The 19284-nt window shown below is 49.4% G+C and overlaps 1 protein-coding gene across 1 annotated transcript; it reads left to right on the forward strand.

Annotated features, from left to right (window-relative positions):
- Positions 1-1987: 1987 nt before the first annotated feature.
- Positions 1988-18946, forward strand: FAM83D (family with sequence similarity 83 member D; the record flags this gene model as incomplete). The annotated part of the gene is made up of 4 exons (XM_079719316.1): positions 1988-2464; positions 11000-11167; positions 15275-15399; positions 18037-18946. 4 exons carry the CDS (start codon positions 1988-1990, stop codon positions 18944-18946), a joined length of 1680 nt encoding a protein of 559 aa, XP_079575442.1.
- Positions 18947-19284: the final 338 nt, after the last annotated feature.

Here is a 19284-nt window from a genome sequence, read left to right on the forward strand (position 1 = left end):
ATAACATTTTTCCCCACACTTTCAAATGGTTGTCTGATGACACATTTTTATGTAACAGGGCTGCCCTTCTCTTCTGTTCTCTTCTTGGAGTGCACTGACCCGTCCTATCCTCTTCCCCCACTCCACCCCAGTCCTTCTCCTCATACAGTTTATAGTGGGGAAGTAAAATACTACATACTACTTCCCATTATTATAACAATTCAGCAGGTGAGACCGTGGTTATTCTCACTTCTGACCTTAGGCAATGGAGAGATTGACAAACTCTAGGATTGCACAGCCCCAGACAGTGGTCATTGTTTTCATCACCTACAGAAGTTGGTTGGTGTCTTGGAAGAGGATGAAAGAGGATGCTGTCTTGGACCCTTCTGGATGCTGGCTGCCAGAGCAGGGACACATAGAAATCTCCACACCTGGGCTTGAAAAATTTCATAAACAGGCTGGGTATGGGGAGAGAGGGGAAGAAAGGAAGTATCTTTGTAGCAGCGGACATTCATCCATTTAAAAAAGTATATTGAGGACTTCCCTGGTGGCGCAGTGGTTAAGAATCCGCCTGCCAATGCAGGGGACACAGGTTCGAGCCCTGGTCCGTGAAGATCCCACATGCACGGAGCAACTAAGCCCGTGCACCACAACTACTGAGCCTGTGCTCTAGAGCCCGTGAGCCACAACTACGGAGCCCACGTGCCACAACTACTGAAGCCCACGTGCCTAGAGCCTGTGCTCTGCAACAAGAGAAGCCACTGCAATGAGAAGCCCGTGCACTGCAACGAAGAGTAGCCCCTACTCACCGCAACTAGAGAAAGCCCGCACGCAGCAACGAAGACCCAACGCAGCCAAAAATAAAAAAAATAAACTTATTTTAAAAAAGTATATTGATACATGATAATGGTAATGTCTCACATTTACGAAGCACTTTACAGTTGTATATATGTCTTCTCATTTACACAAAGAAAATGAGGCCTAAAAATTGGCTATTAGGGCTTCCCTGGTGGCACAGTGGTTGAGAGTCCGCCTGCTGATGCAGGGGACGCAGGTTCGTGCCCCGGTCTGGGAAGATCCCACATGCCGCGGAGCGGCTAGGCCCGTGAGCCATGGCCGCTGAGCCTTCACGTCTGGAGCCTGTGCTCCGCAACGGGAGAAGCCACAACAGTGAGAGGCCCGCGTAAAAAAAAAAAAAAAAAAAAAAAAAAAAGGTCCACATCAAAAAAAAAAAATCTTAAAAACAAAAGAAAACGATCAGGGGAGAGAAGAGAAAGCTACCTGAAGGTGTAATCAAAGGAGTGGCTATTATGACAGACCGGTATTTTTGAACGAATGAATGAATGATTTCAATGCTGGGGAGTGGCTGGCCTCACCCAAGCTCTGAGAGACCCGGAGAAGCACGGTCAGTGGGTCAGTGTGCCCCGAGCAGGTCCCAGCCTCTCCTCCCAGTTCACATTCCTGACCTCCCTGGGCCTTGTAGGGCCGCGCTGTGGGGCGGCCGGCAGGGGGAGAGCGAGGATGGCTGTGGTCGGGCTCTCTGGCTTCAGTTCGGGCTCCCTGCCTGCCCCACCGCCCCGGGTACCACGGCCACTCAGGCATGACATCCGCTCTCTAGTTGATCTTGATGAACTCGGCTCCCTGCAGGACCAGAGCAGGAACGCTACCTCGGAACAGGAACGTAGTCGCCAAGACTAAATTCCGCTGAGCAACCACAGAGCAAGAACGTGGTCTCGGCCGCAGTCCCGCGCCTCTGCGGAGGCGCTGGGTGGGGCAGGGCTGCGGGGCGGGGCCGGGCCGGGCCGCGGGGCAGCCAATAGCACTTCAGGGGGCGGAGTCATAGAGGCGTGCACTACTTCCGGACTCTGCCGTTACAACAAAGGCAGCCAATGGGAGAGCCGGGGAGGGGCGGCGCGGCCAATGGCGCGGGCCGGTTAGATTCAAAGGTGCCTATAAAGCGTCCTGCACTCCCGTACTGGCCCGAGCCGGCTTGTGTCCGAGCGCTGCCATGGCTCTGCGCCCCGATGGCCTGGACGAACTGCCCGCAGCCTGCCTGTCACCGTGCGGGCCGCCCAACCCGGGCGAGCTGTACAGCGAGGAGCGGCGCTTGGCGCTCGAGGAGCTGGTGGCGGGTGGCCCCGACGCTTTCGCGGCCTTCCTGCGACGCGAGCGCCTCGGCCGCTTCCTAAACCCCGACGAGGTGCGCGCCATCCTAGGCGCGGTCGAGCGGCCTGGCGAGGAGGGCGCGGCAGCGGGGGCCGAGGACTCCTTCGGCTCGTCGCACGACTGCTCCTCCGGCACCTACTTCCCCGAGCAGTCGGACCTGGAGCCGCCGCTGCTGGAGCTCGGCTGGCCCTCCTTCTATAAGGGCGCCTACCGCGGGGCCACGCGCGTCGAGGCGCACTTCCAGCCCCGCGGCATGGGCGCCCGCGGCCCCTATGGCTGCAAGGACGCGCTGCGCCAGCAGCTCCGCTCGGCGCGAGAGGTGAGCGCCGCGGCCCGGCTCCTCGGGTCACCTCGGTCCCCGGTCGGGCGGGACACTCCCTTCAAAAATGGGAAACTGAGGTCTGCTAGGTGCGCGAGCCGGGTGGTCCCGGGGTCCCCCACTCGCCCCACTCTGCGTGTATCCCTTCGGATCCCCGATCTCCTCCCTGGCCGCTCCTCGTGGCAGGGGAGAGTGGGAGGAGTCTCGGCCCCCAAGAATGCGGATTGTGCCCAAGTTCCAACTCCTAACATTCACATTCCGTGGGAGGGTGATCAGAAATCCTGCTAGTTCCAGCTTTCAGTTAAAACCAGTTGTCAGGCTGCCTGTCAGCCAACTCTAGATCCCACTTTCAGGAGCTTCTTAGGAGATGCAATACCTAAGAAGCGCATAACCTACAGGAAAATTCCTGAAAGTTGTCCCCAGAGGCCACTTTGGGGCATTAGGAATCTGTCATTGCTAGTCACCTGCACGTGTCTTTTGTTGTAGAAGGCAGATGCATACCAGAGTGGTAAAGTGAGCCCCGACCCTTTTTCCTCCTGCCGGCCTGGAGGGGAAGTTGCTCCTTCAGTGAATGGGTGGGGAAGGGAGTTTGCGTTTCCATAAGCTGGAAAAAAAGAATGCAGATACCCCTGCATTAAGTCATCTCTCTCTTCACAGTGGGTTTTGGTGCAGTTGTCTGACTCTCGGTGTGACAAGGTATTGGGGTGCAGTGGGAGGTTTTGTCTCTCTGCCAGCCAGGATGAGACTGCAGCAGGGTGCTGGGTACTAGGGGTCTGGGAGGAATAATGCGGCCCAGAAGATGGGAAGGGCGGGTAGGGTGTGGCAGCAGATACATTCCTCCAGAGCCATGATCACCTGCCACCTTGCTTGCTGACTGGCAGTGCCCAGCTTCCTGGCTGTCTGCCTGTGCCAGAGACATGGCAGGTAAAGCCCCAGGCCACGGTAAGACTTGGTAGGGCTCGTACCTGAGTGTATCTGACTGTGGTTATGATATCTGTGCATCAAGGCAGTTGAAGTAGCCAAGAAGGGACAAGCCCTGACTTACCAGTGTCCCTGCACTGGGTGCTCTTTGCCTGATGGTGGGGTTGCAATGGGTAGGGGGTACAGTAGGCTAGTGCCTTGCCTTTGTGGAAGTAGGTGTGGGCTCCAGCTAGGCTATTACCAGTCCTGCGGTGCTTTGGGTGTGCTGAGGGTCCTTTTGATGCAACAGACACTTGTGGGTTCAGCGGGAAGATTGAAAAGATGGAAAAAGACACCATTTTAGGATAGGTGTGCATTCCCAACGATCACGTCTAGGGGGAGAACTTGGGCACTTGGAACTTGAGAAAAGTAATGAACGGGGCTCCATGAAAGAGAGAGGAATTGCCCTATCCTCTTGCTTACATGCAATTTTTAGTGGTAGTGGAGGGGCACTGGAGCTAAGACCAGAGGGAAGACTGTCCATCAACTCATGCTGGTCTTAGAAGGGGCTCAAGGCTGATGCTCAGACACCTTTGTCTTGTAGGCATTCTGTAATGCATTCCTGGGTAGAACCTCCTGCCTTGCTCTGTGCCCTAGTCCAGCTACACACTTGTATGTTCAAGATTCTGTATTTGGAACCTGGGCAGTTTTAACTGAGAAAGGTGGTACGTTACCTTTAAATCTGATGAGTATTTTCAGTGTCTCTGCCATATGCCAGATTGCTTGCTTATTCAGAGCCTACTGTGTATTGCACACTGTGCCCCAGGGGCTGGGGCCACAGGTGAAGGACCTGATCCTTGCTTGCACTTGAGGGTTGACGGTCTGCTGGCGGGAAGCAGTGAGGAAGTTGCTGCAGGCTGAAGAAAGAAAGCTTTAGGAGTGATGGTGACCTTGGAGCTGGGTCCAAGAGGGTGGGTGGGGCTTGCCAGACCAGAGGATAGGGACCGGCCCAGAAGTGTGAGAACACCTGGCATTTTGGGAGGCAGCCAAGTTCCTCACAGCTGGAGCAGAGAGTATGTGGGAGTTAATGGTAGGAGAGGAGTCTGAAGGGAAAGACTGATGCCAGGCTGTCGAGGGCTTCGCACGCTACTGGAAGGAGCAGTGGGGAGCCATCGCAGGTTTAAAGGGAGGAGAGCAGCTGATCAGATTGGGGTTCCTGAGCAGTAAATGCTGGCGAGAGCAGGAAGTGGGATGGGTTAGAGAGGGGTGAGACTGGAGTAGAGGTGGTAGTAAGGAGGGGCTTAGGGACCTACACGTGAGAAGGGGGTCTGTGCTAAGGCAGTGCTGGGGCTCGGGCAGGGGGAGAATTTTAGGTAGAATTGACAGGACTTGGTCATTCGATGGACCGGAAGGGTGGTGAGGGAGAGGGCAGGAAAGTAGGCAAGGCCAAGGAGAAGCTAGAGGAAGAATTGAGTTTTTTTAGCTTGGGTGAGTGGTGATGCCACGAAATTAGAATACAGGAGAAGAATGAGGCTGAGGGTAGGGATGGGGAGATGAGTGGGATTTGAGACACGCTAAACTTGAGGTCTCAGACACCATCTCTTTTATGTAAAAAAAAACAAAACCAAAACCCCAAAACATAATAATGCTTTCTCTGCCAGGCACTCTTCCAAGTAACCCTAAGGTAGGTGTGATTACTCGCTCCATTTTGTGGCTGATGAAATTGAGGCATAGAGAAGTTAAGTTGCCCCGAGGTCACACAGCCAGGGAATGACAGAGCCAGGACTCAAACCGAGGCACAGCGTCTCTTAACCACTGTCAGCCACCACGCTCGGCCTTGTGCCATGTGGAGGTAAGGAGGCGTCACTGTCCCCAGGTGGACAGAGATCTATGGAGGAGACAGGTGTTAGAGAGCTAATGTGGTGGCTGGTCCAGTGCTGCTGCTCCAGGTAGAGGTGTGGGTTGTGTACACAGGAGTGGCTGTGTCACTCCGAATACATCCTTTGAAGTCCAGTACCTATGATGGCGAGGACTGTGGAGATGTAGGTCTCAGGCTGTTTCCGGATGAGATGGGAAGCCATTCTGCGTCTGTGTTCAGATGGCGAAAGCTCTTGATGGTGTGATTGAGCACTTTTAAAGGGTCAGTTTCTGTGCTAAGCCCTTTACCTGGACTCTCTCAGTTAACCCTCCCCAACCTAAGAGGAGGCCACAATTAAGAAGAGACCAGGCACAGAGACGGTAAGTAGCTTCCCCAAGATACAGTTAGTGTAGGACAGAGCTGGACATGAGCCCGTCTGCCTGGCCCCTGAGCCCGGGCTCTCGACCACTCACCACTCCACAGGGCCCCCTGCCATGAGGGAGGGTTGGTGCTTTGGTAGTTTTCAATAAGCTGGGGGGTTTTAAGGGTTTCTTAAGATTTGAACTTTTAATTTCCATGTTGCATATTGAAGAAAAAGGAAAATGACGATGACAGGACTAGATCTCCCCTTGGCAGGAAGGAGACTGGAGTGGTCAGGGTACAGGCACAAGAGGCCAGGCTCACTTGGTAAATGGTGGTGTCTGATCCTGGCTCTGCGGCCTCAACGGATGGTTCTGGGATGGGTCCTCATCCAGGACTCATGTTGCTGTTTGAGCCGTTTAGGCTTGTAGGGCCTCTGGCACCGAATAGTGCTCAGTAGGTACAGCGGAGACCTCTCACGTGCACCTCTGATCATTCAGCAAGTGAGTTTGCCTGCCTATCTGCTCAGCAAGGACTTGTCCCAGGGTAGGTGGGACCAGGGTTGTGAACCTGCCACTTCTGCCATTGGCTCAGTTTCTGGGCACCTTTCAAAGCGTGGGTCTGCTGCGTTGAGTGAGGTACAGCACCTAGAAACACGATTTATGTACAGCGTGGCTTCTGAATACAAGCTGACTTGGTGCTCAGTTGAGCTTCACCAAAGCTGGAGGAAGTACTGTTTTGGACTTTTTTTTTTTTTTTTCCCCCTTTGGACTTCTTGAGAGCTGAGATGTTGGCTCTTAGGAGAATTTTGAACTACACAGGATTTCCCCCTTACACACGTACTCTAGAAGCTATCCCTGTACTACTGTATTTGTTGATGAGTCATTCATTTCTATGTCTCTGTTGCCATGTGAATCAGCGCTGGGCTGGGCTCTGGCCCCCACAGATCGAGTGGGAGTGGAGACCTTGCCTGGAAGTGCTGTGTGCCTTCACTTGGTGATGTGCTGTTGCCGAGGCTCTTGGGATATTCCTAGTGTCCGGATGGGAGCTCACAGACAAAGCTCACCCTCCCTGTTAGGAGGTCCTGCACTCTCCAGAGGCATCGCTCTTACCAGCCGCCCATTCCCCACGAGCTTTTGTTCCAAAGGGGCACTTATGCTATGACCTCACCCTTGGGCATCCTTTTGATAACCTGAGCATTTGTAAAAAGCTGTCATTGTGTTGACAAAGAGTCCCGCCTCCTAGGAGGAGTAACAGCTGAGGAATCTGTTGGAGGCCCCTGGTGTGCGCATGGATGTATCCAAGTTAAGGCCCTCCTGGTCTTGCACAGCCCTCCTCTGAGTTGCAGTTGAACCTGTGCAGTGTGAGCAGTTCCTTTTCGGAACCCAGGGTGGGCTTTCTCAACCTCATCACTACTGACGTTTTGGACAGGATAACGCGCTTTGTTCTGAGGGGTTGTCCTGTGCATTGTAGGATGCTGAGTGGTATCCCTGGCCTCCACCCAGTGGATGCCAGAAGCACTGGCCCCCGCCAAAAAATAGTCATCACATTCAAAAATGTCCCCCCTGGGGAGGGGGTCAGGGGAAGAAGGAGTTACTGCTTTAATGGTTAGAGTTTCAGTTGGGGGTGATAAAAATGTTTTGGAAACAGATAGTGGTGAGGGCTGATGACATTGCAAATGTAATTAAGGCCACTGAATTCTATGCTTAGGAATTGTTAAGATAGCAATATTATATATGTTATATATTTTACAATTTTAAAAAGTGTCCCCAGACATTGCCAAATGTCCTCTGAGGGGCAAAATTGCCCTTGGTTGAGAACCACTGTCCTAGGAAATCTCACCGATGCGTGAGATGCTGCCCACTAGACTAAGTGTGGCTGCTTTTTATCCCTTCCTTTTGGTTCTATGTGTCAGGTTAAGGATTTCGGAGTCTTTCGCCATTTCATTTCTTTCTTCTTTTTAATTGTGGTAAAATATATGTAACAAAATTTAGCACTTTTTTAAAGTGTACAGATCAGTGGATTAAGGACATTCACCATCACCACGTGCAACCATCTCATCACCATCCAGGTCCAGAACTTGTTCATCTTCCCGAGAGGAACCTCTGTTCCCACTGAACAGTAACTCCCCATTCCCCCCTCCTCTCAGCCCCCAGCAACCACTGTCCTGTTTTCTGTCTACCATTTCATTTCTTTATTCTTTTCACCTGGCATCCATTGGGCAGTAGAGAAGCTGCAGAATTATTCTCTGGTTCCTTTATGGATAAAGGATAAGTTCTCTCAGGAAGAAAAGTAGTAGGCCTACTGGCGTTTTTTAAAGTCCGAATGCAAATGATAGAACCTCTGGAGGGGAATCTGACAATATTCAGCAAAATTTCAGTTGTATTTACCCATTGACCTAGCAATTCCATGTCTGTGTATCTGTCCCAAAGATACACTGGCGAAAAATCTGAATAGGCCTATGCAGTTGGCTATTTGTTGCAGCACTGATTATAACAGCAAAAGGCTGGAAGGGCGCAAACACCCGTCAGTGGCAGATTGGTGAGTAAACGGATCCTTCTGCACAGTGGGGGGCCTAGCAGCTCTGAAAAGGGATGAGCACTAGCTCTGTTTCCTATGATTAAGTGGCTAGAACTGCAGTGGCCAATGCAGCAGCCGTTGGCCACCTGTGGCTATTTAAATTTATGTGACTTAAAAGGAAATACATTAAAAAACTCATTTCCTCTATTGCACTAGTCATATTTTGAGTATTTAATCACTGCTTATGGCTAGTGGCGGCCATGTTGGACAGCGCAGATATAGAACCTCCACCATCTAAGAAGGTTCTGCTGGGACAGCACTGGTCTAGAACAACGCGTATCATACACTGCCTTTACCTACAGGGGGGATATGAGCATATACATATACATATGTATACACACATACACACATATACGTACTCAGTTAGTAACATAAATGAATATGTGTACACATGCGTACTTATTTATATTTTTTAAAAAATGGGAGAAACCAAAAACTAGTTGAAGTTATCTTGGTGGGGAGGGCAGAAGGGAAGGGACAAGGATGGAAGCTAGGTGTCTTTGGATGTAGCTTGTTTTGTCGATTGGACTTGGGAGCCAGGCAGATGTTTTACATAATTATAAAAAAAAAATAACTCACGATGATAAGCCCCTTCCCCCCGCAAAACGTCTCCTGATGCTTTCCCCTCCCTTTGAAAAAGCCCAGCCTGCCTGTGTACTTCATGCTGGAATAGTGCAGAGGAAATGTTGCTGTATGTGGCTGGTCCCTGCACCCCTGGGGCCATTGAAAAATTGGTTTACCCACCCCTGCCTTCCCAGAGGGGCCCCAGGTCACTCTCTGCAGGTAGAGGCTCCATCGGCAATTTAATCTGATACTTAAATTGCTAATTTTATAGCAGCCCATGAAACTTAGAGAAAACAACATGCACGAATGAATTTAGGTTTCGCTGTGGAAATTGACATTCTTTTTGTCTTTAAACCCTGAAGGTGATATCAAGATCATTATTGAAAGATTTTATTTTAATTTTAAAAATAAATTTATTTATTTATTTATATTTAGCTGCGTTGGGTCTTCGTTGCTGCACGCGGGCTTTCTCTAGTTGCGGCGAGTGGGGCCTACTCTTGGCTGCATTGCGCAGGCTTCTCATTGCGGTGGCTTCTCTTGTTGTGGAGCATGTGCTCTAGGTGCGCAGACCTCAGTAGTTGTGGCTCGCGGGCTCTCTAGAGCACAGGCTCCGTAGTTGTGGCGCACGGGCCCAGGTGCTCCGCGGCATGTGGGATCTTCCCAGACCAGGGCTCGAATCCGTGTCCCCTGCACTGGCAGGCGGATTCTTAACCACTGCGCCACCAGGGAAGCCCCTCTGCACTTCTTTGATACCCAAATACTTAAGGGGTAATGACTCTCGGGTACTGGCCTGAGTCCTCTGGGCCCACAGAGGTGAATCAGTCCCATTGAGGGCCTCTGCTCTCATAGACCTGTAAGTCAGTCACCTTAACGTTCAGGAAAGGAGTTATTGTGATTGGAAGAGACGCATGTTTTTACTGATGAGGTTACGAGGAGGGCAGTACATTGCAACTCCAGCCTGCAGAAGAGCTCCAAACCCTGGCTTCAGGGAGCGGTTTCCTAAGGTGACAGTCCTGGCTCTGACCCGCTTGTATGAGACCCGCATGTTTTGGTTCCCCCGCAGACCCGCCAGGAATTAGCTGATGGCCATGCTTTCAAACCTGCAGAGGGTGTGATTAGAGGCTTTGCTGCTGGAGCGGCCTCTCTTTAAGCAGGAAAGCCAGGAGCTGGGAGATGTTTCCCTGTGCTGAACTGTCTGGACGGCTTAAGCTCTGGACTGGTCAAGCGAATCAATGAACAGATACCAGAGGGATCTCTTGTACTGGGCACTTGATGTGGCATAGTCATTTAATGCTCACGACAAATCTATTTTGCAGCGAAGGAAACAGACTTTGGAAGCAGCTGTAATCTACTCAAGGCCACGTGGCTGAGGTGGCCCTTAACTGTAGTCTGTGCTGAGTGGGGAAAATTGATTAGGAGGCACAAATGGAGCCGGGTCGTTGGGGAGCAGAAAGGACTGGTCCAAGCTGCAGGGCAGCATCCTTAGGACATATTTCCGTGCTCTTGTTGCGGGCTTGTGCTGCGGGCAGATACCAGAGAACTTCAGAGACCACCTTTTACAGAGGAGGGGCTGGCGCTCTGAAGCCATTTGGTTAGATCCTGACAGGTGGACGGAGCAGACGGCATGAAGAGGTGATGTGCAGTGACAGAGGCAGGAGGTGGGAGGATCGACTTGCCTGGCTCAGTCAGTTTCAAGCCGTGAGTTGGTGGTGGATGAGGTGGCCCTTTCTAGATGATAACAGAAAACCATATTATGATCCAAAATCAGACAATAAAATCAGACTTGGAGACTGGTATACCCAGAAGGGGGGCCTCAGAGAGACTCTAAGTTTTTACATACCTGTTTTACAGACATAGGCAACAAGTCACGTGTCTAAAATGATGGTGGGTTAGCCGCAGAACCTAGATATCTTGCTGGTCTGAGCTGAGCTTGTGAGATGGGGGTTTTAGTAAAGGAAGAGAGTTGAATGGAACAAGTTCATAGGAGGTCAAAGTAGTGGATGAATCTATAGTTTTGAGAAATTTGCAGTGTGGAGGAGAGTGGCTGGGTCAAGTCCAGATTTGTAGCATACAGTGGCCTGAGCGGCTTTGGAGACGGACAAGAGTACACGGTGAGAGGAAAACTGATACCGCAGAAGGAGAAGGAAGGAAGGGTATTGTAGGACAGGGATCCTTTCCCAGCTCTGAGACGGGGTCCAGAGTCCGGACAACGAGCTGTAAGGTGGTGTCCTTGTGGGTTGACCGCTGGCTCTTCTCTCTGCCCCACGCCCTAGGTGATTGCAGTGGTTATGGATGTTTTCACGGACATCGACATCTTCCGAGACCTGCAGGAAATCTGTCGGAAACAGGGAGTTGCTGTCTACATCCTTCTGGACCAGGCCCTGCTCTCTCAGTTTTTGGATATGTGCATGGATATGAAAGTTCATCCTGAAGAGGAAAAGGTTTGTGTTACACTGTTTCTAGTTTCACCACAATCAGCAAATAATGACTGAGCATCCGTGATCTCCCCGTTGGTGGTGGTCTCCCCGTTGTAAGGGAGGGACCTGAGGCCGTGAGAAAAGTCTTTTGCCTGAAGCCTCACAGGAAAGAAAGACAGAGTCAGGTTCAGACCTTGGCCTCTCCCTCACATCACACTGCCTCTTTTTTTTTTTTTTTTTTTTTGCGGTACACAGGCCTCTCACTGTTGTGGCCTCTCCTGTTGTGGAGCACAGGCTCCGAACGCGCAGGCTTAGCGACCATGGCTCACGGGCCCAGCCGCTCCGCGGCATGTGGGATCTTCCCAGACCGGGGCACGATCCCGTGTCCCCTGCATCGGCAGGCGGACTCTCAACCACTGCGCCACCAGGGAAGCCCCACACTGCCTCTTAATGGGGAGCTTGCCTGTTGATGGCAAGATGCTGCCTTGGAAGCTGCTGCTTTTGACTGCAGCACTGGTAGGCTCCAATTTTAATTGTAAGGACCACTGTTTACGGAGCCCTGCTGTGTCCTTGGCACTGTCCTAGGCTCTTGACAATGTTATGCAACTTAAACCCTCACAGCAGCCCCATCAGGTGAGTGGCGTTATACCTGTGTTTCATATTGGGAAGTGGTGACACCGAGAGCCCAGTGTCTACAGCTAGAAAGTAGTGGGATGGAGTTTCCCCATCTGTCAGCCTGCCTGCAGCCCCAGTGTTCTTAAGTCACTGTCACATGCTGCCTCTCGTTTCTCATTATTATAAAATTAGACTTTTTATGTCCTTTGCTCTGAGCATGAAAGTAATTTGAGCTTAAGTATTTAAATGTAAGGTTATGTAACTTAGCAAGCTTGTTCTCTTTAGTAGAAAGAGGCAAGAAAAATAGTCATTTATTACACCATTCACTTCTTAAAAATTAAGCAACTTAAGAGCTTCAGAACTTAATTCATCAACTTGGTTCATCACCTTAATTCATCAGCTTAGTTTCTCACCTATGTGAGCACCTACTCTGAGCTACTCATTGTTCCAGGTACTGGAAACAAAGCGGTGAGCAAAGTGAATGAAGAGGTTGGACTTTGGTTCTATAGGCTACCGTGTAGGGGACATGAACTTACTGCCTTGTTATTATCAAGCAATTTGGTTTACACAATTTTGACTGTTTAACTTCTCTTGAGAGCTCTTGTTTGTTGTTCTCCCTCAAGAGGAAACAGGATTGGGTTTAATTAGGTAGCTACTAACTTGTCACTAGTGCTTCAAAGCAAATCCATGATGGAGGTAAGGCTTGGAGCTTGGAGACGGAATGAAACAGTCAGCCCTGTAACCTGACAGTCAATTTAAAAATGTGTCAGGTGGACCCAAGGGAAATGCAAGTCAGGCCTGGAAAGCGCATCGTCATCTAACCAGGTGTTTAGTCCATGCCTGCTCTGCCGCAGAGCCTGGTGAAGAAATTGAAGGTGTCGATGTTTAATTTCAAGGTGCTCTTGCTGTAACGGAGGCTGTGTGTGGGCAGCAGGAAGATCACAGAATAGCCCGGCCACGCCTTTGATCAAGTGACTGGCTCTGATTCATCCACTCAGCAGAAATCTAGGAGTATTTGCTGACTCAGTTGCCTGCTGAGTTGGTTGCTGCCTTCGTGGGTGTCTGGATCCTCTAGGAAGGGTCAAAAGGAGATCTGTCTTTTTGGCCTCACCCATGTTCATCATGTCTTAACTTCTTCTTCGGGAAGCACCACTTTGCCAGTGGCTTCTCTCACCAGGGCCTGTGTGTGCTGGTGAATCTGCCCCTCACCGGAAGAAGTGGGGGTGACTTCTTCTGCCCTGGTGCTGTGGCTGGTCCAGAATGTTGGGTGTCCTGCCTGCAGGAGCTTGGTCACACATTTGTGTGCAGGCACTCAAAAGTGCTTTGATTGTAAATCAACTATACTCCAATGTAAAATAAAAATTTTTTTAAATTAAAAAAAAAAGTGCTTTGACCACAATCACAGAGGCCTACATAGCATTCAGGTAAGTTCCAAAGGGAAAGATGCACAAAACCACACTGAAATCTGCCCACAGTGATATTCTTTATGCTTGTTATTATATGTTGACCCTTTGAAGCTCTGCTCAGGGATCGCCTGGGAAGCCCTCCCCTGCCAGCTCCATGTGCACCTCTATGGAAGGTTCTAGGTTTTTTGTCTGTTTGTTTTAATTTTCATTTTGAAATAATTTGATATACAAAGGAGTTAGAAAAATAATATAAGGCATCCCTGAATACTCTTTGCCCAAATTTTCTAAATGTTTACATCTTACAAACCTCAGTACAAATTTCAAAATCAGGAAATAAACTTGATATAGTACTATTATCTACTCTGTAGACATGATAAATTTCACTCATCATTCCATGAATGCTGATTTTCTTATCCAAGATCCAATCTGGGACCATATCTTGCATTTGGTTGTCATTTCTCCTTAGCTTCCTCTCATCTGGAGCTGTTCCTCTCTTTCTTTGTCTTTTAGAGTCTTGATGCTTTTGAAGAATACTAGCCAGTTTTCTGTAGAATTTGGGTTTACCTGATGTTTCCCCATGGTTAAATTCATATTACGCATTTTGGTAAGAATATTGCAGAAACAATGTTATGCTATGCCCTAATTTTTTTGTTTTGCCTTTTGTTTTTCTTTTGAAGTAACGATAGATTCACAGAAGTTGCAAAGATAGTACATAGAGGTTTCCATGTATCCTTCATCCAGTTTCCCCCAATAGTTATACCTTATGTAACTTACAGCACAGTATCAGAACCTGGAAATTGACATGGGTACCATGTGTGTCTATTGTTTCGTGCCATTTTATCACATGTATACATATGTGTATCCACCACTGCCAGCAGAATACAGAGCTATTCAGTCACCACAAAGATCTCCCTCATGCTACATCTTTATAGTCACATCCACTCCCCTCTCCGTGCCCTCCCCTGCATCTTTCACCCCTTGCAACCACTAATTTGTTCCCCATCTCTGTAATTTTGTCATTTAGAGAATGTTATGTAAATGCAATTATGCAGTGTGTGAGCTTTAGAGGCTGGCTTTTTTTCACGCCCTTGAGATCTGTCCAAACTGTGTGTATCAATAGATTGTTCCTTTTCATTGCTGAACTGTATCATGTGGTATGGTTGAACCATAGTTTGTTTAACCATTCACCCACTGAAGGACATTAGGGTAGTTTCAAGTTTTTTAGTGTTATGAATAAAGTTGCTATGAATATTTGTGTACAGGGTTTTGTGTAGATGTAGGTTTTCACTTCTTTGGATGTTGTTATGTCTTGCTATAGTGTTTAATCATTACTTTTAAAAAATATTTATTTATTTATTTATTTATTTTTGGCTGCATTGGATCTTTGTTGCTGCGCATGGGCTTTCTCTAGTTGCAGAAAGCGAGGGCTACTCTTCGTTGCGGTGTGTGCGCTTCTCACCGCGGTGGCTTCTCTTGTTGCAGAGCACCAGCTCTAGGTGTGCGGGCTTCAGTAGTTGTGGCACGGGGGCTCAGTAGTTGTGGCACACGGGCTAAGTTGCTCCGCAGCATGTAGGATCTTCCCGGACCAGGGACCGAACCCATGTCCCCTGCATTGACAGGCGGATTCTTAACCACTGCTCCACCAGGGGAGTCCTGGGCTATTATTTATTAGCAATGCTATTAAACTAAACAGGAGGAGAAACATCAGCTTAGCTTCTTTAAACCTTTGTGAAAATGTTATCTATCACTGGCATGTTTTCTTTGGTGATTTTATCCCCCCACATTTTGTTTCAAAGTCATTTCTTGGATTCTATTGTTTAGTGTCTCCAAAAACTGAATCTTATAGAGTATGTGTCCACATGAACCGGTCTCAAAAATAAGTATGCATGCATAAAAAAGCATGCAAGAAGATGAACTAAATGTTAAGTAGCATTACCTGAGTCCTGAGAATCATCTGGCTTGCGTGCTGTGGGTGTTGTTACCGAATGGTGACCGTGAACCACTGATCTGCTAGTAAGCTTGTTTGTTTGGAAACTGTAAACTAAGGCTTCTTTAATCATGTGCTCACTGGATCATTCATTTCTTCTTCTCCCACTTCCCCCACCAACAGCTGATGACAGTTCGGACGATTACAGGAAACATTTACTATGCAAGGTCAGGAACTAAAATTGTCGGGAAGGTTCATGAGAAGTTCACACTGATTGATGGCCTTCGTGTGGCTACAGGCTCCTACAGGTGAGCTTCTGACTCGTCCATGCTTATTAACCTAAACTTCTCAGAGGAAGTGTGCTATATAAAGGTAAAAGCTGCTTTTTCCTCTCCATGTGAGCCCTTATGGGCAAGCCTTCTGCTATGTGTGCATCTGTGTGTGTGAGCCTGTTAATCAAAGCCTCCTCCTCTGGAAGGTGGTCGGGCTGGGATCCCCTCCTCTGCCTCGTGGTGCACAAACCTAAAGTACAGAGGTTGAAACTTGCCTGGAGACCCAACAGTGAGGGAGTCCTAGATTCAGGGCTCAGCCAGGACTGCAGTGGATGAACTGGGGGTTAAGAGAGACAGGAACCGTCTCAACTCCTGTTCCTTGGGGCCTTTGACCCCCCTCGTCCCTGCCCACTTGAAGGGAAGGGCAGTTGCAGGCATCAGCCTCAGGGCAGAGGGCACGGCTGAAGCTGCCCCCTTACTTTAATCCTTCACCTTGCTTCAAGCCTTGTGATTTGGTGCTTTAGTCTAGAGAGTACTGATCCATGCTTCTGGCTCCACCTTTGAAGTCTCAACGTTGGCACGGCATCTGAGGGTAGAGAGCAGGGAAGTTGAATGGAGGGTGGAGACAAAGAGTGGTAAACACCAGTCTCCAGAGGTTAAGATACACCATTTTTACTTAGGTCTCTCTGATGGTGGTGTGTTCTGCCACCTCTGTGTTAGACTCTGAGGTTATACGTGAAGTGTGTCTCTACAGTTTAAAAAAGAAAAACGGGGACTTCCCTGGCGGTCCAGTGGTTAAGACTCCGCACTTCCCCTGCAGGGATCATGGGTTTGATCCCTGGTTGGGGAGCTAAGATCCTGCATGCTGCACGGCCCCCCCGCCCCCGCAAAAAAGAGGGATAGAAAAACGTATTTTTGAAGAAGCACGCATCCCTGAGTGATAACTATGTGTCAGCCCTGGGTTCTCCTGTTGCGGAGCACAGGCTCCGGACGCACAGGCTCAGCGGCCATGGCTCACAGGCCCAGCCACTGTGCGGCATGTGGGATCTTCCCGGACTGGGGCACGAACCTGTGTCCCCTGCATCGGCAGGCGGACTCTCAACCACTGCGCCACCAGGGAAGCCCCAGAAAAACCTATTTTTGAAGAAGCATCCATCCCTGAGTGATAACTATGTGTCAGCCCTGGGTAAAGGTGGGTGTGCAAAGGCTTGTGCAAGATGAGGCCAGCAGATCAAGGAACTCTTGGTGTCTTTCTTTTCCAACAGTACTGTCATTGCTTGGAACAAAATTTGAACTCTTCTTGGAGACTTTCTTTCATAAGATGTTTGGGAATAACAGAAGGAAACTAGATTTTCACCCAAAGTAGGGTTTATCTGTATTACCCAGACTTAGCTCCAAATGGTTTTTTGGCTGTTCTAAAATATAAAATATAAAAATTACCCCCTACAAATGAAATATGCTACCATTGAGGATGAGGATGAGGATGAGGATGGCTTCTATTTGTTGAGGACATTGTAAAATCCTGGTGTTAGGTGTCCTGTTTACGTGATTTCACTGAGGGTTTCTTTCTTCTCAGGCTCTGAAGGCAGCTGTCAAGGTGAATTTGCATTAGCCTAGGTTCTTGGTTGCAAGAGACAGAGTTGCTACTATGTTTCATGATTTCTCATGTAAAACACCCTACTCCTGATACGAATTTCTGTATCAGTGCGGTGACTTCAAGTGCAGAAAGCTAACTCAAACTACTGTATGCAAAACGGAATTTACTGGCTCACGTAACTTGAAAGTGTAGAAAGGGACCGTTTGTTTTCAGCTCACCTTGACATAGGGGCCATGCATTCATCAGAACACTGTCTCCTGGTTCTGCTTTTCTCTAGTTGATCTTTATTCTCTGTCAGGCTCTCCATTTGCAGGCAAAGATCCAGGCTTCCTCACGTGGCCTTCAGTAGCTGTTTCTCAAAGAGGGAGACTTTCTTTCTCTCTGCACTGGTATCAGTCCTTGCAAAATTCCCTGGCTCTCGCTAGCTCACATGCCCACCCTGCATAGGTCCCCGCATCCCAGGGGATAGGATACTCTGGCCAGCCTGGCTCACCTGCCCACCCCTGTTGTGACTGGAGAGGGTGCATACATGAAGCTGTCTGGGCTGGGAGGGGGCAGGGTTCTGTTACCACGGGAAGGAGGAGGTACGCTGGACAGGCAGGGGCGCACGGCCACTTGTCAGCTCTAAACGTGTGTTGAGCAACAGTGTCATCGTTAGAATGACAGTCCTGTCTCCTTTTGTGAAAACGGCAGCGTGGAGGAGGGACTGGGGCCCAGTCTAGGCTCTGCCACTAGCTTCCCCCTGTGACGTCGCTAGGCACCTTCCTCGCTTCTCATGGTAAGGGTGCTGGCCTAAGTGCTTTAGGAGCCCTTTCTAGTTTTTAGCAACTCTGAGGCTGAGGAGTGTAAATTTTAGCCTGTTGGTTGAACAGTGGCCTTTTTACTCTTGTGTTAACGCATTCCTAGGTTATGTACTGTGTTAAGGCAACTTGCATTCACACTACATGGTAGGTGTGCTGTCACCAGAGTTGTGACTTACGTCTCAGGATATCTGGGCTTTATATTCATGTTGACAATAAGTAAATGAAGATCGCTCATCCTTACCAGCTTCTGTTTGTTTGTTTTTAATTCTCAAGTTTTACATGGACGGATGGCAAATTAAACAGCAGCAACCTGGTCATTCTGTCTGGCCAAGTGGTTGAACATTTTGACCTGGAGTTCCGAATCCTGTACGCACAGTCAAAGCCCATCAGCTCCAAACTCCTGTCCAGCTTCCGGATCAGTGGTAGGTTTGACCATCTCATCCACCAGAAACCACTGTGCAAGGAGCTCACGCTGGGCAACCTGCTGCGGCTACGGCTGGCCAGGCTCTCGAGCAGCCCCAGGAAGGCCGAGCCGGGCTGTGAGGAGGGCCAGGCAGAGGCCGGGCGCGAGGACTCTGAGGCCTCCACCATCAGTGAGGAGGGCTGCTTCAGCAGCCGCAGAGACAGGCTGGAGGGCGGGAGGGCGACCGATGCCACCACTCAGACGGAGCCAGGAGAGGAGATGTGCGCCGTGAGCGTGAGCGACGTGGGGACACAAGCCAGCATGGCCACGGCGTGCACTGGCACCCAGACTGACATGGACGAGAATGTTCTCTTTCTGGGAACCCAGGCTAAAGAGGGGTCAGCAGTATCAAAGATGTCTGTGTCGCAATCCTCCAGTGTGAGGTCTTCCACCTCTCTGTCCTCCCAAGGCTCTGCGGCCAGCTCCGTCTGCTCCCAGACTTCCCTCAGAGCCAATGACGTCGTCACACCTGGACACCCCAAGTACTGGAGCACCCCCCACTTGGATCTGTGCTCTAGGGACTCATTCAGAATGTTGAATAAAGAGCGGCAGTTTCACTTTGCCGGAATCAGGTCCCGGCTCAACCACGCGCTGGCCATGCTTTCAAGGAGAACGTTCCTTACTGAAAACTACCTCAGTTTTAATTCTGGAAGTTTTGCCAGATCATCAGCTAATTTGCTGGCTGTTAGAGAAATCACGCTTTATCCCTCCTCTCAGTGACTGCTCCACATGTTCAGGGCACCTGGCTTCCCCCGGGCTTGCAGTAGACATCGTCGGAGCATCCCGCTTTATAGAATGTCTCCTGTCCTAACTGCCTTTCTTTCACCCTGATTTTCTTTGAATTCTGTAAACCGCACATTATTTTACATGCTTTATTTTTATTTTGTTCTTATCATGTATAAGCCAGGTCTTGGTTTTATGGTTTCAACACTATGGGTACAGTTTCTTTGCACAATTTTAATACTGATCTCTCTTCAAGAGAATGTTTCAGGGTTCTCGGGTAATTCAGATAAGAGATAAAATATGTGTTGCAGTTTTCTAGGTTTGTAGGCCCTATT

This window comes from Hyperoodon ampullatus (assembly GCF_949752795.1).
Source record: "Hyperoodon ampullatus genome assembly, chromosome: 14".
NCBI lineage: Eukaryota > Metazoa > Chordata > Mammalia > Artiodactyla > Ziphiidae > Hyperoodon > Hyperoodon ampullatus.